This window comes from Xiphias gladius, chromosome 13 (genome assembly GCF_016859285.1).
Source record: "Xiphias gladius isolate SHS-SW01 ecotype Sanya breed wild chromosome 13, ASM1685928v1, whole genome shotgun sequence".
Taxonomy (NCBI): Eukaryota; Metazoa; Chordata; class Actinopteri; order Istiophoriformes; family Xiphiidae; genus Xiphias; species Xiphias gladius.
Genome location: NC_053412.1, coordinates 13,243,619 through 13,264,612, shown reverse-complemented (window position 1 = coordinate 13,264,612; position 20,994 = coordinate 13,243,619). Strand labels below are relative to the sequence as shown.

The window sequence follows — 20,994 nt, the reverse complement described above, 5'->3', positions numbered from 1 at the left end:
CGACCGTCAACACGTTGACGTTCCGACCCATGAGCACTCAGTAGTAATAACCAGCCGCGACAGCGTGGGTGGTATTGTTTTCACCTATGTGACTAGAATGAGTGGTGATCCTGTCATCTGGGTGATGGAAAGGTTTCTGACCGCACATACACACACGCAGAAGTCCTGTCTCTCTGAGTGATGAGGGGGGAAACAGTGGTGCTGAAAATTAATGATGGCTTATCAGTATGCAGAATGAGTTCCTAATTATTATCTACAATCAACTTTAATTAATCCCAGGCTACAAGGCTTGATCTCCCTGCTATGCTACGAGACCATTATCAAGTTTGAAGAGGGCTGAGTATGCGCACACACAAACACACCACACACTTCCCTCTATGGTGTGACCTTGACTTAAGTTGAAGATAAAAATCAACATTTCAAAAAGAACAACAAAGTAATAAACAAAACAAAACAAAAACAAAAGGCCTTGCATTATTTTGATGGGAAATACTGATTAACATTGACACAACGAAAAAGAAGAGGGTATGTTTGTGTGTGTGTGTGTGTGTGTGTGTGTGTGTGTGTGTGTGTGTGTGTGTGTGTGTGTCAGTGTGTGCATTCACCTTTGTATATTATGCATACTAGCACACACAGCACTGGTGTGTGTGTGTGTGTGTGTGTATCTGTAGGTATCTGCATCTGCATTGTGATAAACAGAGACATTGATTTGCTCCACTGGGACTTTGCTCGCCCACCTCTCATAATTGTGGAGTTGTAAACACACACACTAACAGCAGACCAGCTCTGGCCTGCTCTCTGCATGTTAAGCAGATGCAAGTCGAGCGATTTTATGTAGTTTATATAGTGATAGCGTTGTGCTCTAAAGTCAAAGTGAAAGGGCATTTTAGCAGAATCGGTAGTTCTTACATAGACAGTAGTTGTTACTAAACATTTAAAGCCAGTAACTGCATATAATTATGTCGCTAACTGAACCAACTAAGAAAGCTAACATTAACTTGTTAATATTGGACCCATTTAGATTAAGGAATAAAGTAGGTAATATGGAATATGGTCAACATATCAGACCAAAAGCTTGATAAAATCTTGTTTAATAATGATGTAACGTGATGATAATCGGTTCATGTGATTCATTTAACCGTCAGTTTATTTAAAGCCATTTACAGTAAGAATTTAGGATAAAAATATATATATATATATATATATATATATATATATTTATATTCTGTAATGTGCCGGCTAAAAAAAACTCTGCTATTAACAATTGTTATGTCTCAAGCAAACCTAGTTGAAAATGATCTGTTCTTTTTCAAAGCACAATCTAGCTTACTTAATGATTCGTTCTACAGGGATGTCGTGTTTACGACAGTAATTTGGGGGTGTCCTGTTGTATCAGATGCACACTATTTACATGCGAGGTTGTTGGTATGAATCAGACTCTTGGTTAATGGGGCATGTCATCTGTTTTCTCTCCCTTCTCTGGCTTTCTGCTACCTCAAACAGCAGCAGAAAGCATCCTTTAAAAGCATGCTGCTTTGGCAGTTTGGCATCGCCAGTGGCCATATAACTTTACTACTTGTAGTAAAAACTGATTACAGTGTTATACAGCCTAACAGGATTATAGAGCCAGCCTCATTTTGGCATTTTACGGGAATTTGTAAATAGAGCCGAGCAGCAGTGTTGTCAAGAGCGTATGCAGTAATACAGAGAGAATCCACCTATCAGCTGAATCACAGTTGACTCCTCAAGGATAGTGGGATTATAGTATACCCACAAATTATGAGCTGCCATTATTCCAACTTTCAATATCATACTTCACTACATGATCTAAGCCCTGATAAGTTAACTGATAAGGTAAAATTTCGCAACATGTTGAGTCTTTGGAGCTATTGGTACAATGCAAACAAGTTAAGATGTTTTAAAATTGTAAACCACTGTATTGAAAGAGTTACAGCTGAAGCTGAAGCACTGAAGGAGGTGAATGTCAGTTTAGCACTGAAAGGGTTTAAGCGTCGAGCTGAGCTGCCAGTAGAAGTTAAAGTTATGAAAGTGGTTGATAGGTCAGTTGAAGATTAATCACTGCAACGACCTGAATTATCAGTTTAAGTGCTGAAAACAGCTCAAATGTGACCTGAAGCGTAAAGATAGTTTAGGGAATGTAAAACATAGTGGAAAACATAGTAGAGAATGAAAGCAGTTAACTTGTCAGTTGAAGTTTAAGATATGAAAGTGGGTGAACCATGAGGTTACGTGTCAGTTAACAGCTAACAGCTGAAACGGGATGAAGCGTGAGTTAAGTGTAAACAATGGAAGCAAGAAAGCTATGAAAAAGCTGGATAAATACAGTAGACTTTCCCATGTAAAATTATAAATGCTGATATTCTCACTTGCATGATGTTTGTGTTTCAGGTGTCATATGTTTATCCATACTGAGACTAAAGACGATGAGAAATTATCATGGGCGCATTCTCTTAGTTGAATCAACTCTTGATCCAGCTCGTTTAAAGTGAACAACCTCAACTTTGCTCTGTCATACAATGGAGCACAGACTTCTTAAGTACTTGGAGCTCAATATGCTTCCTCTCTTCAGATGCAACACCAAAATTATATAAATTCTGAAAAATCATTGAAGATATACATGCAACGAGCACTAACTTTATTAGGAACACCATACTAATACTGGGTAGGGCCTCTCTTTGATCTCAAAACAGCATAAGTTCTTCGTGGCCTGGATTCCAGAAGATGCTGGAAATTTTCCTTGGAAATTTTGCTCAATGTTGACATGATTGCATCACATCATTTCCTCAGATTTGTCAGCTGCACATTCATGCTGTCAATCTCCTCTTCTACCAAATCCAAAAGGTGTTCTAGTAGGTTCAGGTCTGGTGACTGGAGAGGTCACTGTAGTTCACTGAACTCATTATCATGTTCATGAAACCAGCTTGAGACGACTTTTGCTTTGGGACATGGAGCATTATCATGCTGGAAGTAGCAACTAGAAGATGGTAAACTGTGGCCATAAAGGGATTCACATGGTGAGCAACAATACTCAGACAGGCTGTGGCATTCAAACCATGATTGATTGGTATTAGGGGGCCAAGAAAACACTCCCCACACCATCACACCACCACCACCAGCCTGGACTGTTGACACAAGGCAGGTTGGGTCCATGGAATCAAGCTGTTGATGCCAAATTCTGACTCTACCACCTGCGACCTCAGCAGAAAACCAGATTCATCAGACCAGGCCACATTTTTCCAGTCTTCAACTGTCCAGTTTTGGGGAGTCTGTGTCCACTGAAACCTCAGATTTCTGTTCTTGGCTGACGGGAGTGGAACCCAATGTGATCTTCTGCTGTTGTAACTCTTCCACCTCAAGGTTGGACATGTTGTTCTTTCTGAGTTACTGTAAACTTTCTGTCAGTTCCAACCAATCTGGCCATTCTACTCTGACCTTTCTCATCAACAAGGCGTTTCCATCCACAGAACTGCTGCTCACTGGATGATTTTCTTTTTAGCACCATTCTGAGTGAGAACTCTAGAGACTGTTGTGTGTGAAAATCCCAGGAGATCAGCTGCTTTAGAAATACTCAAACCAGCCCGTCTGGAACCAACAATCATGCCACAGTCAAAATAACTGAGATCCCATTTTTCCTCTATTCTGATGTTTAATGTGAACATTAACTGAAGCTCCTGACCTGTATGTGCAGGATTTCGTGGACAGCCTTGCTGCCACATGATTGGCTGATTGGATAACTGCATTAATAAGCAGGTGTACAGGTGTTCCTATTAAGGTGCTCAGGGAGTGTATAAATATGTATGTTACAATACAGTCAATAGTCCATAGTACAGTATGTGTTTAAGGCCCCTTCATACTGTGTGAATGTAAAGCCAGATTGTTATCTTACCTTTACACCAAAGGAATCCATACAAACTTCAAATAACATATTAAAAAAGGACTATATCACTCATTTGTAGAACTGAGCGTGGGAGTGTGCGTGTGTGTTTGTGTACCTGAACATCCTTCAGTCTCTGTTCCATAATAGGATACTCGGTAACAGCCGTGGATGGGACGACCAGCTTGGCCTCGCAGTGTTGTAACCATGCCAACAGTGTCGATATGGTTTCCTTATAACGAGCTGGGGGCAAACTCTCCAAAACTTGAGGCAGACAGGGAGACAGAGAGAGAGAGCAATGTCAAAGAGGCTGTCAGGTGATCTGTGCCAACTGCAAGGGCTTCGCACTGAATAACACTTTTTACTTAAATGTCCAAACATGTTCATACACACACACACACACACACACACACACATCATATATATGTGTGCGTGCGTGTGTGTATACATACATATATATATATGTAGATATATTCATATATATGCAAATGTTTAAAATGTTTAACGTGAAATGTTGACTTCTGACTTCTTCATTTTGAATCCTTTTGACCCCTGCATTCATGGCAATAAAGACTGATATATTTCTATTATATACTACTCTGGTAAATGGAATTCATGATAAAGTAAAGTTTCATGATAAAATAAAGTGTCCCTGCTCTGAACTGAACTGACTTAAAGCAATATGCTGACCTGACCAGAACTGACTTCAGAAGCAGAAAATAAACCAAAAAAGGAAAAAGTATCATTTAAATAACTGATGCATTCCTTTCAGAGAGAATCTTTTTTATATTCTTCTCAACCATTGCCGCCCTCGGGAATTTGGCACAGTAATCTGTGTGCGTCTGAACACAGGCCTATACCCAGCCATGTGTGAGTGGCTGAATGTGTGCGTTAGATATCTCACCCCCGGCGTGGATGAGAGAAGCGCAGTGTGTGGCACGAGGGAAACTGTCTGAGTGAGTAAACAAGTATAGTTTGTCTGCTTGGGTGTCAGCATCTTTCTCTTTCTCTCTTATCTCTCTCCAGCTGACTCTCCCTCTCTTCCTTTCTTCCCAATCCCTGCATTTTTCTCTGTCAGTGCCTTTTCCCCTCAGTGTCATTTTCTCAGGGGCCATATTTTTTTGTTTTCTCATTTCTTTCCATCATCCTCTCGCTCATCGATACAAATAGCTATCTGCTCTGGTTTTGTCACAACATCTGCCTGATTCAGTTTTTCTTGTGTTGATGGCCGCAGCTTGCAGCTCCTCTGTCTATCTCATTACGTCTCATTGTCACTGTTTTTAACAGCAACAGAGAGCACACACATTTTAACATACACACACTGAGAGTAGCACTACAAATTGGATTATGACTCACTGATACTCTCACTAGGTAGTCACATGAAGACAGGTGAAAAGGTGTAACCACATGGGTGAGCACTGATGGTATGTCACACATGAGTCTGACTGACGTACCATCGGCGCTCTAACTCAGCTTGTCTAAAAATGGCCTTGTCACGTGAGCATGTTTAGTGACAGGATGAAACTCGAAGCTGAGAGGCTTTAAATTAAGTTTTCCTCGATTCTTTTTTAATGAGAATGTAGCTAGCATGAAACGTTAATTTGGCATTATTTATTGAGAGTGGGGATCCATCAGGGCCCTCTCAGAGGACCTAGGCCCAAAAGGCATTTTTCCAACAGACCACCATTCTGAAAAAGATGTCTGTAAAACCGTTGACAGGACACCGCCAACAAGGTAAATTATTACTCTTTGTGTTGTGAATTGTTAAACCATGAAGGTTCAACATCTGAAAAACTTTCCCGGAACTTACGAAAGCTATGTTTATGTGTACGATGTCATTCCAATATGCTGTCAATGGGCTACAGGGGGAAGTACTAATGAGCATGTGCAGTGAGCCCCACGGTGCAAGGTGGACCAGTAACAAAGTAAGCTTTTTTTGCTCATGTGCTCAGCAAACAATTTTTAATTCAAATGAACGGGCGCCATCTACCCAGTTCTTATAACACATCCATGAGCTACATCCATGAAAAAAAGCGACAGCTTCCACCAGCTAGAGGTTTCTGAGGGAAGCAAAACAACAGTGGCGACCACAAGGAAGATGCTGATACCATTGCTACTTTGCCGAAATCAACATTTTCACAACTGAACTTAAATCCAAATTTTGAACTGGTGAAAAATGAGAGATAGTAGATGAAGTGTTTGTGAGCTCGCTTTTGACATTTTTGAACTTTTCTCCTTGAGAAATCGATGCTACATTATGCTGCTGTGTGCATGTCACTGGCTGCAAATGCTAGTTATAGTTATTTGGGTAGTTATTTGGGTTGTCAACATGGGGAAGCATTGAGGGGTCTAGCTTGAAGCTTTTGCTATACTGTATAGGTGCATTTTCAACTGTGGTTGAAGTTTTAACTGGAACAAATAGTTCTCCACCTCTGTTTGCAAAGTTGCATCCATTCAACTCCCTATACTGTCATTCCATGTATTTATGTCTCATGAAAATGTATTTATTTGTTATCCAGTCAGAATATAAGGGGTTGGGTGCATCTCTTGACTTTAATTTCAAATATGTGTTTGATGTCTCTAAAATCAGGATAAAGTGATTCCTAACAGATCCCCATTTGGACAGTCTCTTTTCTCTTGCCCCCGCTACACAGACATCCGAGGTCAGTGCGACCATTAATTCAGCACTGGAGCTGGCAGATATTCATTGTCTTTCCAAAGGACACGTCAAAAAGGTGGATGTTTGTAGCTCCCAGGTCATTAAAAGTTAAAAGGCAGTCTCGCCATGCAACCTGAGGTGCAATTAGTGCTGTTGTGATATTCTGAAAAAAAGCCATTCTTAGTGAATTGTTTAAAAATGTTTGCATCTTTGACTCGATTTTTAACTCGGCCTGGGAAATGAAATGACAACTATAATGCCAACAGTGCAGCATAATAAGTGTTACTTTCTAGTGTATTGCTTTATTATTATAAACAACCTTCTACAACACAAACTGTGCTGTGCTATATCAAGCACGTGAAGTCCTTGTTGTCGTAACTGGAGAGCAGACCATATGGAAACAGTACTCTGTGAGACATTGCTGTGGGCTGTGAGTGTTTGCATGACCTCAATGCATTCATCCCGTTTTCCAACAACCGCAACAAGCGTGTCTATGCTGAATGTTGGGTGGTTGTTGCTGTTGTGGGCAGAGACATTTGCCACACCAAAGATGCCTGATACAGTGAGTGGGCTCCAGCAGGCTGCCGTGGCTGACTTTCACTCACCGTCTATCCTCTAAAGTGCCGAGTCTTGCACACAGACCGTATTCTTGGTTTACCAAAAGCTTAGAAACTGGAACTCCACTTCAATCTCAAATAACACATAAGAACAATCCATCCCCGTGCTATGAGAGGGCCCCAGATAATATCAATACATGATCAAAACTAGAACTTGAACAACAACCAATCCACAGGATGGAAATTGAATCCAACTGAAAACATTTTTTATTTATGAGTTATAGGCTATAAAGTCTGATTTTTTTTTTTAGCAGAAATGACAGCTGTCCAAAAATGCCCATTGGATTCCTTTAAGACTGTACAGCACTGGGAGTGTGTGACCCACTTAGCCATCAAATAAAAATAGCAGCTGCTCTGGGTTTCAAAAACAATCTTTCTTTGTCTTTTACAGTGACGTTTTGCAGGTGAACTGAGCCTCTAAAGTGTTGCTCTTGGTTAAAAATTTACTACCATATTACCAGTAATGTTTTAATATTAGAGTTAAATTAAAAATAAATGTCAATAAGGTTGAAGAGAGTCTGTCTAAATCATGCCCAGACCTACCTGCAAAAACAGATCCACACTGACACTGAAAACACTATGGGGCCCTGTTCAAAGTCTTACAGAAAAATGGGAAGTTGCTCTGCTGTCAAGCACAACTGAACTGTTTCACTTCTTTTAATGCAGGCCTGTTCATTGTTAGCCCAGATTTTGTTTCTGCCTAAACATTTTATTGCATCGATTAACCGAACTTAGTAGATTGCATAATTATGGAGGGATCATTGTTTTCACAAGCATCACTGAGTTGCAGAAAAAACAAACCCCCACGTACTCTTCTTTCATGTCATCAGTCTGTATCAAACTAAAGGTGCCCTCTCCCCAGCAGGGAATAAGTTGTCAGGACCAGCTGAGTTAGCTGCAGTCAAAAACACCGACATTATCTCTGTGTAACACTTTTCACCGCCACTGGACGCATGTGGACCAGTTTTGCTGGTGCTCATGCTGTTCATGCTGCTTCTCCCTTCATCTTTTTCTCATATTGTGAAATTTGGTAAATTCAGGCTTAACAGAGTCTTTCAAAATTAATTTAGATTAAGTTTGAATTTTAATGTGAACAGATAGCATTCCACAATGAATCTAATTTAGTATTGTAATTAACATCAGTCACTTTCAGCAAGTGTTTTTTTATGTGATTTCTGTCCAAGCCTGCTGAATATCTTAAAGAAGCAAGGTGTTAGCCTACTTACTGCTACAGACCAAGGTGGGTACATTGTTCTTGTCGTTGTTGATGGGGGGACCCAAGGTTATCATTAGTTAATGTGGACCATTTTTACTAAGTGTGGGGCGAACTCTGTATTCTCTGACTGTGCCAACAGAAATCAACTGCTCTGTCTCATGAGGGGCTTTCAGCCATTTTTGGGGAAGGTGCCTCCAAGGCCCTAATTATACCCTCTTGAGGACGCGCACATGGACAGTTGTGGACACCACGGACAAGTAGTTCTTATTATACTTCTTTCTAGTCCGCTTGAATTCCGCTTGGAGGAGCGCATGCACAGTTGGTGCCCTTGTAGCGTAGTGGTGCCACAGACTGACGTGGAGAGGTCCGCACAGACATCCGCACGCTTCATGTACACCCTCTGCAATGGGAATTTATGTCACGCTGACCCAAACGGACCCTTGCATACACGTGCACGTGGAAAGTACAACACTAGCTTAACTTCTTCAGGAGTAGCTTTGCGAGTAATTTTGTTCTATTTTACATTGTAGGCTATTAATGCTCAGCTTCCAGTCAGACACTGCCAAAAAAATCAATACTTCCAATACTATGTCCTTGTCTCTCACAATTTGTTGTGATATTGGTGATGAAAACGCCTTCAAATAGGTTCCTGTCCTCTGCATTCAGGAAGACGAGGCCAAAACCTCGCCTTTTCTCACCACAACCCATCAAGAGCAGGGAACATCTTGGAGGACAGTGTTGTCATGACTGAAGACTTAAGAGCCCACCTCAGACAATGTGCCTCCAGCCTAATTTATGAACTGCACCTCAGGCATGGAGGACTGAAACGGCATCAAAAACATTTTATCTTTATTGGACAGGTGATGCTGAACCGGGATAGAGACGAGCTAAAAAAGTCTAAAAAAAAAAAAAAAAAATCAGCTTCCAAGTGTAGGGTTGTCCTGCCCTGACAAACAAAAAAATAAAAATAATTTTTTAGGATGGTAATGGTACATTGATGAGTCCAAGATGAGTGGTTTAGATAATATGTGATCATCAGTGAGTCCCCATATATCAACAGTCAAGTTGGAGTAAATTATAAATTATAAGAATTATGTCCAATTTTATGGAAATAAGACCTATGTTTTGAAAAATAAAACTTTCATTAAATTTTAAGAATGCAGCAATTATTCTGACTGAGTGTACCGTCCAGCTATTGAAATTGAGGGCACCTAAACAAAAACAGGGGTCAAAAAGTGTAATAATCACGGTCAACTCATATTCTCATCACTAAATGAGTTTCTGGGATGACTTTTTTGCAGTGACTCAGCATCTCTTGTCTCTCACCCAGTTGTAGCTGCCTCTCCCTGGCCCTGAGATCATCCAGAACTTTTTGGTAGTGCTCTTTGAAGGCGCTGATGTCGGCATCCAGGAAAGTCGAGGGGTCCTCCTCCCCTTCCTTTTCCTTCTTCAGCTCCTTCAGCTGCTTCTCCAGCAGGTCCACCTGAGGCTGCAGGGAGGCCAGGCGCGCCACCTCCTCCTGACGAGACAAGGAGGGAGAGGGGGAGTCACATCATGGATGAACAGATGAGGAGGAGAGAGTGTTAGTCAAACAACCAACAGCTCGCTTGGTGTCAAAAAGGTTTGATAAAAAAAAATGTTTAAAAAGTTGTTAAACTATTCCATATGGACTAGTCCAATAAAAACTGATTTATGGAAAAAGTATTGTGTTTTCATATTTAAAGTTCCACTCCATTTGCCTTATGCTTAATCAGTTTTATTTTACATAAATGTTTAAATATAGTTTCAACTGTTAATGAATAGGAAGCCAAGCAGGAAATTGGACCAGCTCAGCAAAATAAAATGTAGCTGTGAAACTATTTCTCCTTAAATTCAAACTGTACAGACAGAACAGGGAAAATGACTGCTTCATAATCATGAGGAAAAAAAGAGAACAGTGCAATTGAATCCGTTTTTCTATACTTTTCTACACCTGCTTTGTGTTCACCACCTCAGTAAAAGGCAAAAAAATATGTTATAATCATGTTTTGATATAAAGACAAGCCAAAACTGACCCACTGCTAATTCCTGCCCCCCTTACCTATCAGCTTTCTGTTCTAGCATGGCACATATACTTATAGTAGCAGATCTGAATAAAAAACCTTGGTAATTTTCTAGGCAATGGGTTGTTGATTTGATGCCAACTGTCGATAGCAGATTTGATCAGCAGTAGCTTGCTAGCTAATTAGGATTATTAAGCTAATGAGCTCCATGAGTTGGTTAAGAAATCTGTCTCTGGCTGACTGATTTTAAACCAGGAACCCTGTAAATTTAAGGGCTTAAAATAGATTGATGGCTACATGCATGATGTCACAGTAAAACACCGAGGTTAAAGCTACCAGGACCCAGGCAAAAAGGCCACATCCTCGCCAGTTTGATGATCCATGTAAGACACATGGAAATAAAGTTTTTGTACTGCGGTTTAGAGTTAGTTAGTCCTATAGTATTATACTATATTATTACAACATGCACTATATAGTATTACACTATGAATATGATAAGGTAAGTTGTAAGATGTTTAGTTGCTTCGCTATTTTCAAACAGTTCAAACTGTTTTCATTTTTACTGTTACAAGAGAAAAAGACAATTGCTTTTCGAGGGGTTTAGTGTATGTTCACTTATTATTATTGCTGTTATTGTTCACTTCATTTGAGCCCAAGATGTAATAACTGATTTGATTCAAAATGCACCGATGTTGTACTGTTCAGCCGGTTTTTTAGAAGGCTAGATTCATATGCAGAGGTGGTTGTTGGCGTGCATGTAGTATTTCGTCGTAATATTAGGTATGCTTCTTGTAGACAGACTGAGTCTGTTAACCAACACAAAGGGGGATGTGAAAAAAAGGTTTCTGAATGAGCTCCGGAAGCCTTATCTTCGTTCTCAAAGACTGATGTGTGTTCTTTAAACTGAGTTAATCCACACATAAATTTCAGTCCCACCCCGCCTCAATGCAGACATAACCGAAACCGGAACTGACCAGTAAGAATAACGGGATAAAGACAGAAGCTTCTCATCTGACAGCTGCAGAGTTAAATGTTATCACCACCTTTTCACAGGGGCTTTCCCATCAGGGACCTGGGCCTGGATCTGAGTCAACTATATACACTGTATACCCTACCCAAATAGTTGGCCTTGAATACGGTTCATGTGTACTAGGGTACGGTTCGCATCAGGTGTGAAAACAACTGTATTAAAAAACAGAACTGGACTGCTTTTAGAACGTGCAGTGTAGTGCAGTGTACTCTTCTTATTCTTTGTGTTTATTGGCGGCACACAAACCAACTAGGTCTACCTATCCCCACCTACTGTGTTGGAGTGTGTAGGTACGTAGGTGTACTCAGGCAGGGAACAACATTACTAATGTGAACGCTGGCCAGTGGTGGACTGATCCATGTTTGGCAGCAGGACAGTGTACGTGGTATTCAGTAGAAATAAACTGCAGTGTGTGTTTTCATGGTGATGAAGGAACACGTCACCCGTTGCAACAGTGTGGCTCATTAGTGTGTGTTTGCACACGGGAGCTCTATGGCACAGAGGAATAAGATATATCTGCCTTTGAGTACACACAGTACTTGTTAGTGGGACCCATTTATTATTGTTGTTGGTCTTTTTCATGGGATTCAGGGACAAAAACAACAATAAAGAATACGACCAAACGTATCCTTCTAACCCATTAATCTTGTTTTAAACTAGTCTTAGTTAAATCATAAAAATTGAGGAGGATCAGCCCAGGTGAGTTGCGGGTGTAGCGAGTAGGCAGGTTAATATTCACTGAACTGTCCTTGGTGGAAGGCTTTGAATGCAGCTCTATCCCCCTGGAACACCAAGTAAGTTAATACCTCTAGCCTAGAGCCAAGAGACACATTACTTATGAATAACGTTAGAAGACAGAAGATTTATAACCTCGACAGAATATATTTTCATAAGCTGACATTTGGAGGCATAATTTGCTGGCAGGAAGGTTGTTTTGAAAGTTTCAGTAAATATTTCATTTTCTCTGAAGTCGTTCCTGTTTAATATAAAGATAGGAACTCAGAAAGTGTTTACGTGTGGGAGCAAATGTGTGTTCGCCATTTGTTTCTATGCATTGGCAAAGTAAAAATGTGTGGGCACACATCTGAGGGAAACCTCGTCTGTGTGAATTTTTCTGAAGCTAGACATACACCCATCAGCCACGACATTAAAACCAGTTACCAGTTTTAATGTTGTGACTGAATGGTGTATCTGCAAAGAGAAATCCTCCATCTCTTTTTCCCCAAACTCATCTGTCAACATCCCTGTCTGTTTTCCTTCGTCCCTTGTCCTGCTCCATTCTTATTTCTCTCTTACTTTGAAATCTATCCATCTTCTCTCTGTGGGATTTACATGCTTCCCCTCTGCCTTTATGTCCTCTCTTTCATTTTAATTATGCCTCACCTGCTGTCATTGTTCCCTTTTGAAGTTTTTTTTACAACTACCTGTCACTTTTCTGAAGCGTTGTGTCTGTGTGTGTGTGTGTGTGTGTGTGTGTGTGTGTTTGTGCACCCGTCACTCTGACTGCTGTTTAAGCCACCCAATCATTTATAGACTCATTTGGTTTAAAGCAGGGGTTTTCAAAGTCTGACGCCATGGGCACATCTGTGTTCCTTCCCTCAAAATGAAAAATTTTCCTTTGATACTAAAGAAAACTTAAAAAAGTAATTATCCTCAGGCAAGTCTGAAATTATAAGGAGTGTCTTTTTATGGACATTTATGGACATTTATTTCAGACATTGGAAATAATGATATCCTCGGAAAATGTAAGTCACACTGAGTCTAAATCTCAGAGATATGCCTCTGAGGAATGATTTTGGCCTGAAATTCGCCTCCTGTCTCTCCCTCTGTGCCTCCCTTTCAACTCTGCCGTGCCCCCCAGGGGAAGCCTCACAGTTTGAAAACCTCTGGTTTAAAGGAATAGCTGGACATTTTGGGAAATACTATTATAGCCGTTCTTTCTTGAGAGCTAGCTGAGAAGATTGATACCACTCCGATGTCTTTACTCTATGAAGCTAGGGCTAGCGGGTGATTAGCTTAGCCTCGCATAACAACTGGAAAAGGCTAGCCCTGGCTCTGTCCAAAGTTTAAAAAATGTGCCCACCAGCACCTTTAAATTCCATTGATTAACACATTATATCTGGTTTGTTTAATCTGTACACCAACAGAGAAGTAAAAAGCTTCATTTTTAGTGTAGAGACAGTTCTTCAGATGGATCTCCTACTAATTCCTCTGATAGCTTCTAACAAAAAGTTACAACCCATCCGTGGCTGTACTTTCTTTGCCTGTAGGGTTTTTGTAAGAATAGGTTTAAGTGTTGTCAAACAGCAATTTGTAAAATAAAGGGAAGGGATGGAATCGTTCAGCAGGAGCTGGAATGAATAAATGAATAAAACATACTTACGGAAAAGTGCTGTGACAAAAAGATGCATGAAAAGAAACAGAAATCCAAACAAGCCATATAAATAGAGACAATATAAAAGAAGAAATTAAGAAACCACGAGAAAATGTAACAAAACAACAACAACAAACAGACTTAAACATGAACAGGACAAAAAAATAAATAAATGCAAAGTGAACATGGATGTAATATTAAAACTTCAGAGGTAACATAATATTGTTTGCCAGTGTGGGCCTGAGCAGAGAATGAGAATGATGGGCAAAGTTTGGAGCCAAACACACGTTATTTCACTCACCTGACATCGGTCCAACTGTACTTTGAGCGGTTCTGGTTCAGATGCTGGAGGCGCCTGGACTTTGAGCCAGTTCTCACTGTTGTCCACTGCCTGCTCACACTGCTCATACAAGCTGTAGAAGGCGAGCACCTGCAGGACACACACACACACACACACACACACACACACACACACACACACACACACAGGAACACATTTTGAGTAAAAGGTAAAAAAGCCCAAATTCTATTCCCACAAACACCCACACAACATCAGTCTTGTTTCACAAATTCTATTCTAGTTTGTAGTTGAGTTGCATGATTGGTCAGCATGATGAAACTCCAACCACACCTGCGATCACCTGAAAAATAGTTATTACACTGAAATTATTACTCTGTAACTGGATAGCAATTTTGTCATTCAAAGTCTATGCATAGTAAATGGCTTGTTAGAGCTCTGTGCTATTCACCTGCCTACTTTAACACATTCATTCAGAAGCAATGCTTTTTCACCCATGCTGTGCATTTGTTTCAAAAACCAAAAGCCAGCGCTCACAAAGTTCATTTTAACACGAAGGAGAAATTATTTTATTTTATTTATATTTCTGGGTTAATTGTGTTGACTCTGCCTATTTTACAGGACTCAGTGTGACACGGGTAATTTAGATGTTAATAAAGTCATTGTATATTATTCCATTTTGGTATCAGAAGAAGGTCAAAAAACAGCTTCAATAAACAACAAAAACATAAAGAGGATACGTTCACGCAATCCACCAGTTATACACATCAAAATCAGTTTTCTACTCAGCCTACTGAAACAGTTATTTGTTTGTTTTTTTGTTCTTACCATGAAAAACAAGGTCCTAAAGGAACACGAAATTTTTCTGCCAAAGTTGTAACAGTTTTGTTTATTTCACGAGAGACTTTCTGTATCCCCCCCCCCGTCTGTAGGGAAAAGTCAGAGAAAACAGCCCTGATGATGTGGGACAGTGGTTCCTGAAGTGGGCAACACAGCCAGGTGCCTTAAGAAGGGGCCAGGGATGCTGCTGCAGGACTTTTAACCTTCATTTTTTACTGTACAGTTTTGATGTTTCATTATATAATACAATTATGTGGCACTGACCTTAACTACCTTTTTATATTTACATTTTCCAACATATTAAACAGAGAAAAATGAGCAACAAACATCAAAGTCAGCATACTGAATGCAGTTACACCGCAGCTGAGATTGGTTATGAGGCGGTTCACAGTTACTGGTTGTCATAGTGATGCACCATGCGTTCTGGCAGGTGAGTTTTCCTAAAGTGCAACATTTAAGATTAAAAAGATGTGGAAATATTTGTCGCTGTAAACGGATCCTTCAGCAATTCTGAGCTCTGCGCTCAACACAGTCTGAGATGATCAAATCGGCAAAAAGAACTAAAATCACGCTGTAAAATCCAAAAAAGCCAGACAGTCTGGCTTCTTCTGGGACACAGATATTTATCATAACTGACTTTGCAAGTGGTATACTGTTGCTGTTCCCAGCATTATATCTTGGTGAGCTGGTTTTCTCAGCCCCTTGAATCCATGAGAAACAAGATAAGGACTTTCCTGACGATGGAGTCGACCTTTACAATCTCTGCCGCAGTTTTTTGTCAACTTTAAATGTAAGCTAATATAACTTTTGGACGAGACAAAATATGCGTTCAAAACTAAATGAACGTAACCAGTTCACATACTTTAATTTTATTTTAAGGCTTATTCTAAGTGCAATATTCATCCACACAGCCATTTAGCCTAAAACTGCTGACTTCTTTTATTCTGAGTGATATAGCTACAGTAGTGTAATTTCGCAAACCGTCTTTTCAAGTGGTTTTTATCTCCCTTGAATAAAGTATAAGTATTTTAAGTATATATTTGAGAAAGATGAGGTGTTACAAACATCATCCATGTACTGAATTGTGGTGGGCAACTGTTGCTGCGGATTGTGCTAAGAAAATGATCCAATGACACAGAGCGGACATGAAAGTATCCATGTTTATGTGTGTGTACCTTGGTCTGGTAAGCCAGCCATACCAGCCTGTCCGACAACAGGGCACAGAATCCCACCCAGCGCTGGTTCAGCTGCTCCGCTGACTGGGCAATGTCATCAGCACGACTCCCCTCTGGAGGAGCAGACAGAGAGGGGGGTATCACACTGAATCGCACACACACACACACACACACACACACACACACACACACACACACACACACACACAAACATACCCAGTGATACATGCTTCAGAGTTCACATGTGCCCAACTGGCGTCTTTCTAGGGGGAATAAGTGCAATAAATGCACACACACTCCACACACACAGAATCTGGTGAATGTCATGTGTAGGAGAGGAGAGATGAGCCATTGATATTCTGCACAACATGTGAGCACCAAAACTGTTTATCTGATTGCCCATTGAACGCAGGGACACACACACACACACACACACACACACACACACACACACACACACACACACACACACACACACACACACACACACACACACACACACACACACACCTTACTGTGCATTCACGCTCACAGCTAACATTTTATTTATGTAAATGACCGATTTAAAGTGCACGGAAAAATCCAGTGCACGGAAAATGAAAACCTCCAAGAGGTTCCAGGAGGGAAAAGTCAATGCTAAAGTTCTAAAAAAATGGATCCACACTCCTGCCTCTAAAAGGGCAAACTGAACCCCACTGCTTAGATGATAATTGGTACTGGAAAAGGCAGCACCCTGACTCACATTTCTCATATGGCACGCAAGGCTCGAGATTGCTTTTTTCTTCCTGTAATCGTACCATTTACATTTAGATGTCAAACGTCAAAGTAGCGCTACTTTCGACTATTGGTTACTATGAATACAGCTGCATAAGCTTAATGTTAGATAAGTGCCGTCATATGCAACAATGAAGTTGAAGGACGGCCGATTTTGAAGATGCAGTGTACTTGGAACAACTGTATTTTTTTCTTCATGTCAACAAATTCCATGTGCAGATCCAAAGCAACAATAAATGTATCCTACTCAGAAGCACTGCATTCGGAGCCAGATATATCTTCCTCCTCTGTGCCATAGAGCACCACCGTTGTCCAAAAACGAATAAAAACGCATTAATGAGCCGCACTGTTGCACTGGGTTGCATGTTCCTCCATTACCATGAACACACTGTAGTTTATTTTGACTCAATGCCACGTACACCATCCTGTCAGCGCGTCCCAGCAACTCCGAAGTAGTTCAATTTACATGTTTGTGTTCCTCCGCCGCATTTACGCCGTATTGTTTAGACCATAAGTATGAGCAACCAAAGCAGAAAAAAATGTTCATGTGAGCCTACTTGCTCTGATTCCAGGTTGGAGATGAATTTCTCACAGCTGACATACATAAAAATAGCTGTATGGCAAGTGCAATATTTTTGTTAAACCCCTTTGAATTAAGCTGAAAGTCTACACTTCAATCACATCTTGATGGCTTTGTTTCAGATCCACTCTGGCGGTGTACCGGGGCAATATTACGAAAATTGTGTCATTGTCCAAATACATATGGACCTTACTGTATCTCCCACTTGGTGAAAAGAATCATATTGCTAAGTGTCCACACACCTGTGGCAAAATGGTTGAAAAGCCTACAGTTGCATCATAATAAAATCCAATATTAATACTAATAATATCTATTTATAATTTAAATGAAGCTATGCACAGTTTGTTTGTATCTGATATCACTACTTAGTGAAACTGCTCCAGATAGGTAACACAGCAAAAGTAGCTAATTTAGCCTGTTTAAATTATGTGACTGCAAGGATAGCTGTGGTCGTAACCATCTTGGAATATTATATGAACACTCACAAGGAATAACGGGAGGTTTTCCTTTTCTTTGCCCTCTGCTGAGTTTGCAAGAATGTAGAATTAGGTGGCTTGCTAACATTTGCCACTGGTAAGCCAACATTCAGGAATCCACCAGGTTTTGTTCAGACTTGGATGGTGTGTGAACCTGGTGGCTTCATTGTGATGAAAGGACTTTTTGAGAGCTGCGTGCATTCACCAGCACTAAGCTAGATGCTGAGGGTCAGTAAAAAAACGTGGGCTTCCTTGGTAAACCACAGTGGTCTCAAAGCAAGTTGTGGTTTTACAGAGTTCATGTTCTGGACTTTCCTCCTGTTCCAAGTCTTTAAGCTAAAGTAAGATAAAGTAAGATAAACTAAGATAAACTGAGATAAACTAAGCTAAACTAAACAAAGATAAACTAAGCTAAGATAAGCTAAGATAAAATAAGATAAACTAAGATAAAATAAGCTATGCTAAGCTAAGTATTTCCTGGATGTAGCTCTGTATTTCACACACATACATGGGACTGGTATCAAGCTTCTTGAAGCTGGGTTGAGTAATGACCTAATCTAACTAATTACTTTTGCTGTTGAGTAATTAATAATTACTTTTTCAATAAGTAATATGTAATTACTAACTGATTTTTCAAGTATCGAGCTCAACACTGTTTGTGAGCCAATTGTAAAGATTTCTGTCTTCAGAGTCACTGGGCCTGGGGCTGAGAGCCACAGACATGGTGGGGTAGTATTGAGACACAGACTAACACATAGTTGGTTTGTGTCTTTTCATGGGATTTGTTAACAATAAGAAAAATATAGAATATTGCCAGTCTTGCCTTTGCCTTTAAGATGTTTTTTTTTTTCTAATTTAAGATTCATTTGTTCATTGGTACCTGAAAATGTTTACTGGTTTTAATGATGTTGCGTTTTTAGAGTTTTATTCATAAGCTTTACTAAGATTTCCCCAGGATTTAAACACATTACTTCACTTATTAAAATTCTTTTGAAGTAATCAACATCAGTATACCTGCAGAACGTGTCATGTATTTGTGAGATTATTTGCATTCAAAAGCACAGATACAGTTTGTTCCTCCCTCCTTCAATTCCACACACACACACACACACACACACACACACACACACACACACACACACACACACACACACACACACACACACACACACACACACACACACACACACACACACAAAAATCCCTGTGCGGTAACTTGAGGAATGTTCAGGCATGTTTTGCTTGGTTGAATGTGGCAGCGTGAATGAAAAAAGAAAAGTGAAAAGTATTAATTGAGTGTTTCCATGTTCTCAGAAGCCCAAACAATTGCACAAGGACAGAAGAGAGGACAGAAGAAAAGAAACATCTCTCTCCCTCTCTCTTTCTGTCCTTTCCTCTCTCTATCAGTGTTTCTATGGAGACAAGGAGAGAGGGTGGGCCAGGTGGAGGCGTTGCCATGGGGACAGACGGAGTGTGCGTGCGTGCATGTGTGTGTATGCATGTGAATGAATGAGTGTGCCTGTGGTGGGTGAGTGTGTGTATGAGTGTGCACATTACCCTGCTCGACCAGGGTCTGCGCTGTGCGTGTTGCCTCCTGAAGCTTTCGGTTCTTCTCAGGCCGCTCTTTTTCTATTGCCTATGGCAAAGAGAAAAAGAATTAGGGAGAGAGAGTGATGGGACAGGGGGAGAAATAGTTATAGGAGTTAAAGAACAAGAGACTGACAAGGAGAGGCAGAAAGACAAAATGAACGACAGGCCGAGAGCTACAGATTTATTATTTATTACAAAGACAGATTAAAAACATTAAAACATAAATCTAAGGACATGCTAGTTACCAAGTAACTGAGAGACTATTACTTGCAAACAATAACAGGTCCTGAGGCTTTCATCAGCCTCTGATCTTATTCTGCTGCGACATTTAGGACAACCTCAGCATGTCTGGTCATTTTTTTGGACAAACAAAAAGGTTTAAGAAAAAGGTAATTTATTGTTTCAAAACCAAACTGTGGGTGGTTCCCTGAAAAAATTAAATAACTGGATTTGCTCGCAATTGTATTATGTCCGTTGTATGTGAATATGATAAAGTCACTTTATCTAATTCTACTTATGTTAATGTAACACAAGTTACTTATGTTGGAAGAATCAGTATTTATACTTTATACTGATTTACATTTGTCCTTCTTCCATAATCTAAATGCAGTTAGGTCCATAAGTATTTGAACAGTGACACAATATTCGTAGTTTGTGTCACTGTCCAAATACTTATGGACCTAACTGTATGTTATCCCATCAACAAGGAAATGGGTTAATTATACTTAGACATTAGCTTTATTTGTAATTTTTACTCACTGAGTTGACTCAATCGTAATATGTCAACGGGTTCCACACAAGAAAGTCAGGTAAACTCAACATGTTTGACTTGTTTTCTTCCTGCAATACCTCCTCGACAGTGTAAACAACTTTTCCCTACATTTCAGAACCCACAGAAATTTCTAATAGTGCAGTACCATAGGCTACGGTAATAAAACAAAATAAGTGAGTTGGACATTTTGGGAAGTCAGTTACTCACTTTCCTGGCGGAGTTAGATGCAAAGGTCGAGATGTTTGTGGATTAAAGCTAGACTAGGTACTTTTACCTGAACACTGTGGCCTTGAGGTAATTACAGGATAATGGAACACCGAATTTCTCAAAATTTCCAATTTCCAAAGATTCTCTTCAGTCATTTGCTTGAAAGACATCATCATGAAGCAACTTGACTGAGAGTGAGTGAACAGCAAACACAACAGGGATGTATTAAGAGAGCCGGATAAAGTTCAGGCAGTCAGCCTTGCTACCAGGGTCCAAATGTAGCACTGCAACAAAAAGACTACAACTTCCTTATAGACTGACAATATAAAGGAGACTGTCAATGTAAAGTCTACAGGACAGGCCAGCAGGTTCAGGGAAAGAGATACGAATGTGCTGTGAGCTCGGCAAAACAGAAGCAAAGCAAGAAGAGCAAAAAACCTTTCGGTCCA

At 40.2% G+C, this 20,994-nt stretch overlaps 1 protein-coding gene across 1 annotated transcript in view; it reads right to left on the bottom strand.

Moving 5' to 3' along the window:
* dmd (dystrophin) overlaps positions 1 to 20,994 on the bottom strand; it is a 334,110-nt gene that overhangs the window by 136,122 nt on the left and 176,994 nt on the right. The window contains exons 21-25 of the mRNA XM_040141867.1: positions 19,534 to 19,612; positions 16,147 to 16,259; positions 14,135 to 14,263; positions 9,714 to 9,906; positions 4,014 to 4,159 (exon numbers count right to left, since the gene is read on the bottom strand). Of these exons, the coding sequence (XP_039997801.1) occupies positions 4,014 to 4,159; positions 9,714 to 9,906; positions 14,135 to 14,263; positions 16,147 to 16,259; positions 19,534 to 19,612 (660 nt within the window). The remainder of the gene's footprint in view (positions 1 to 4,013; positions 4,160 to 9,713; positions 9,907 to 14,134; positions 14,264 to 16,146; positions 16,260 to 19,533; positions 19,613 to 20,994) is intronic.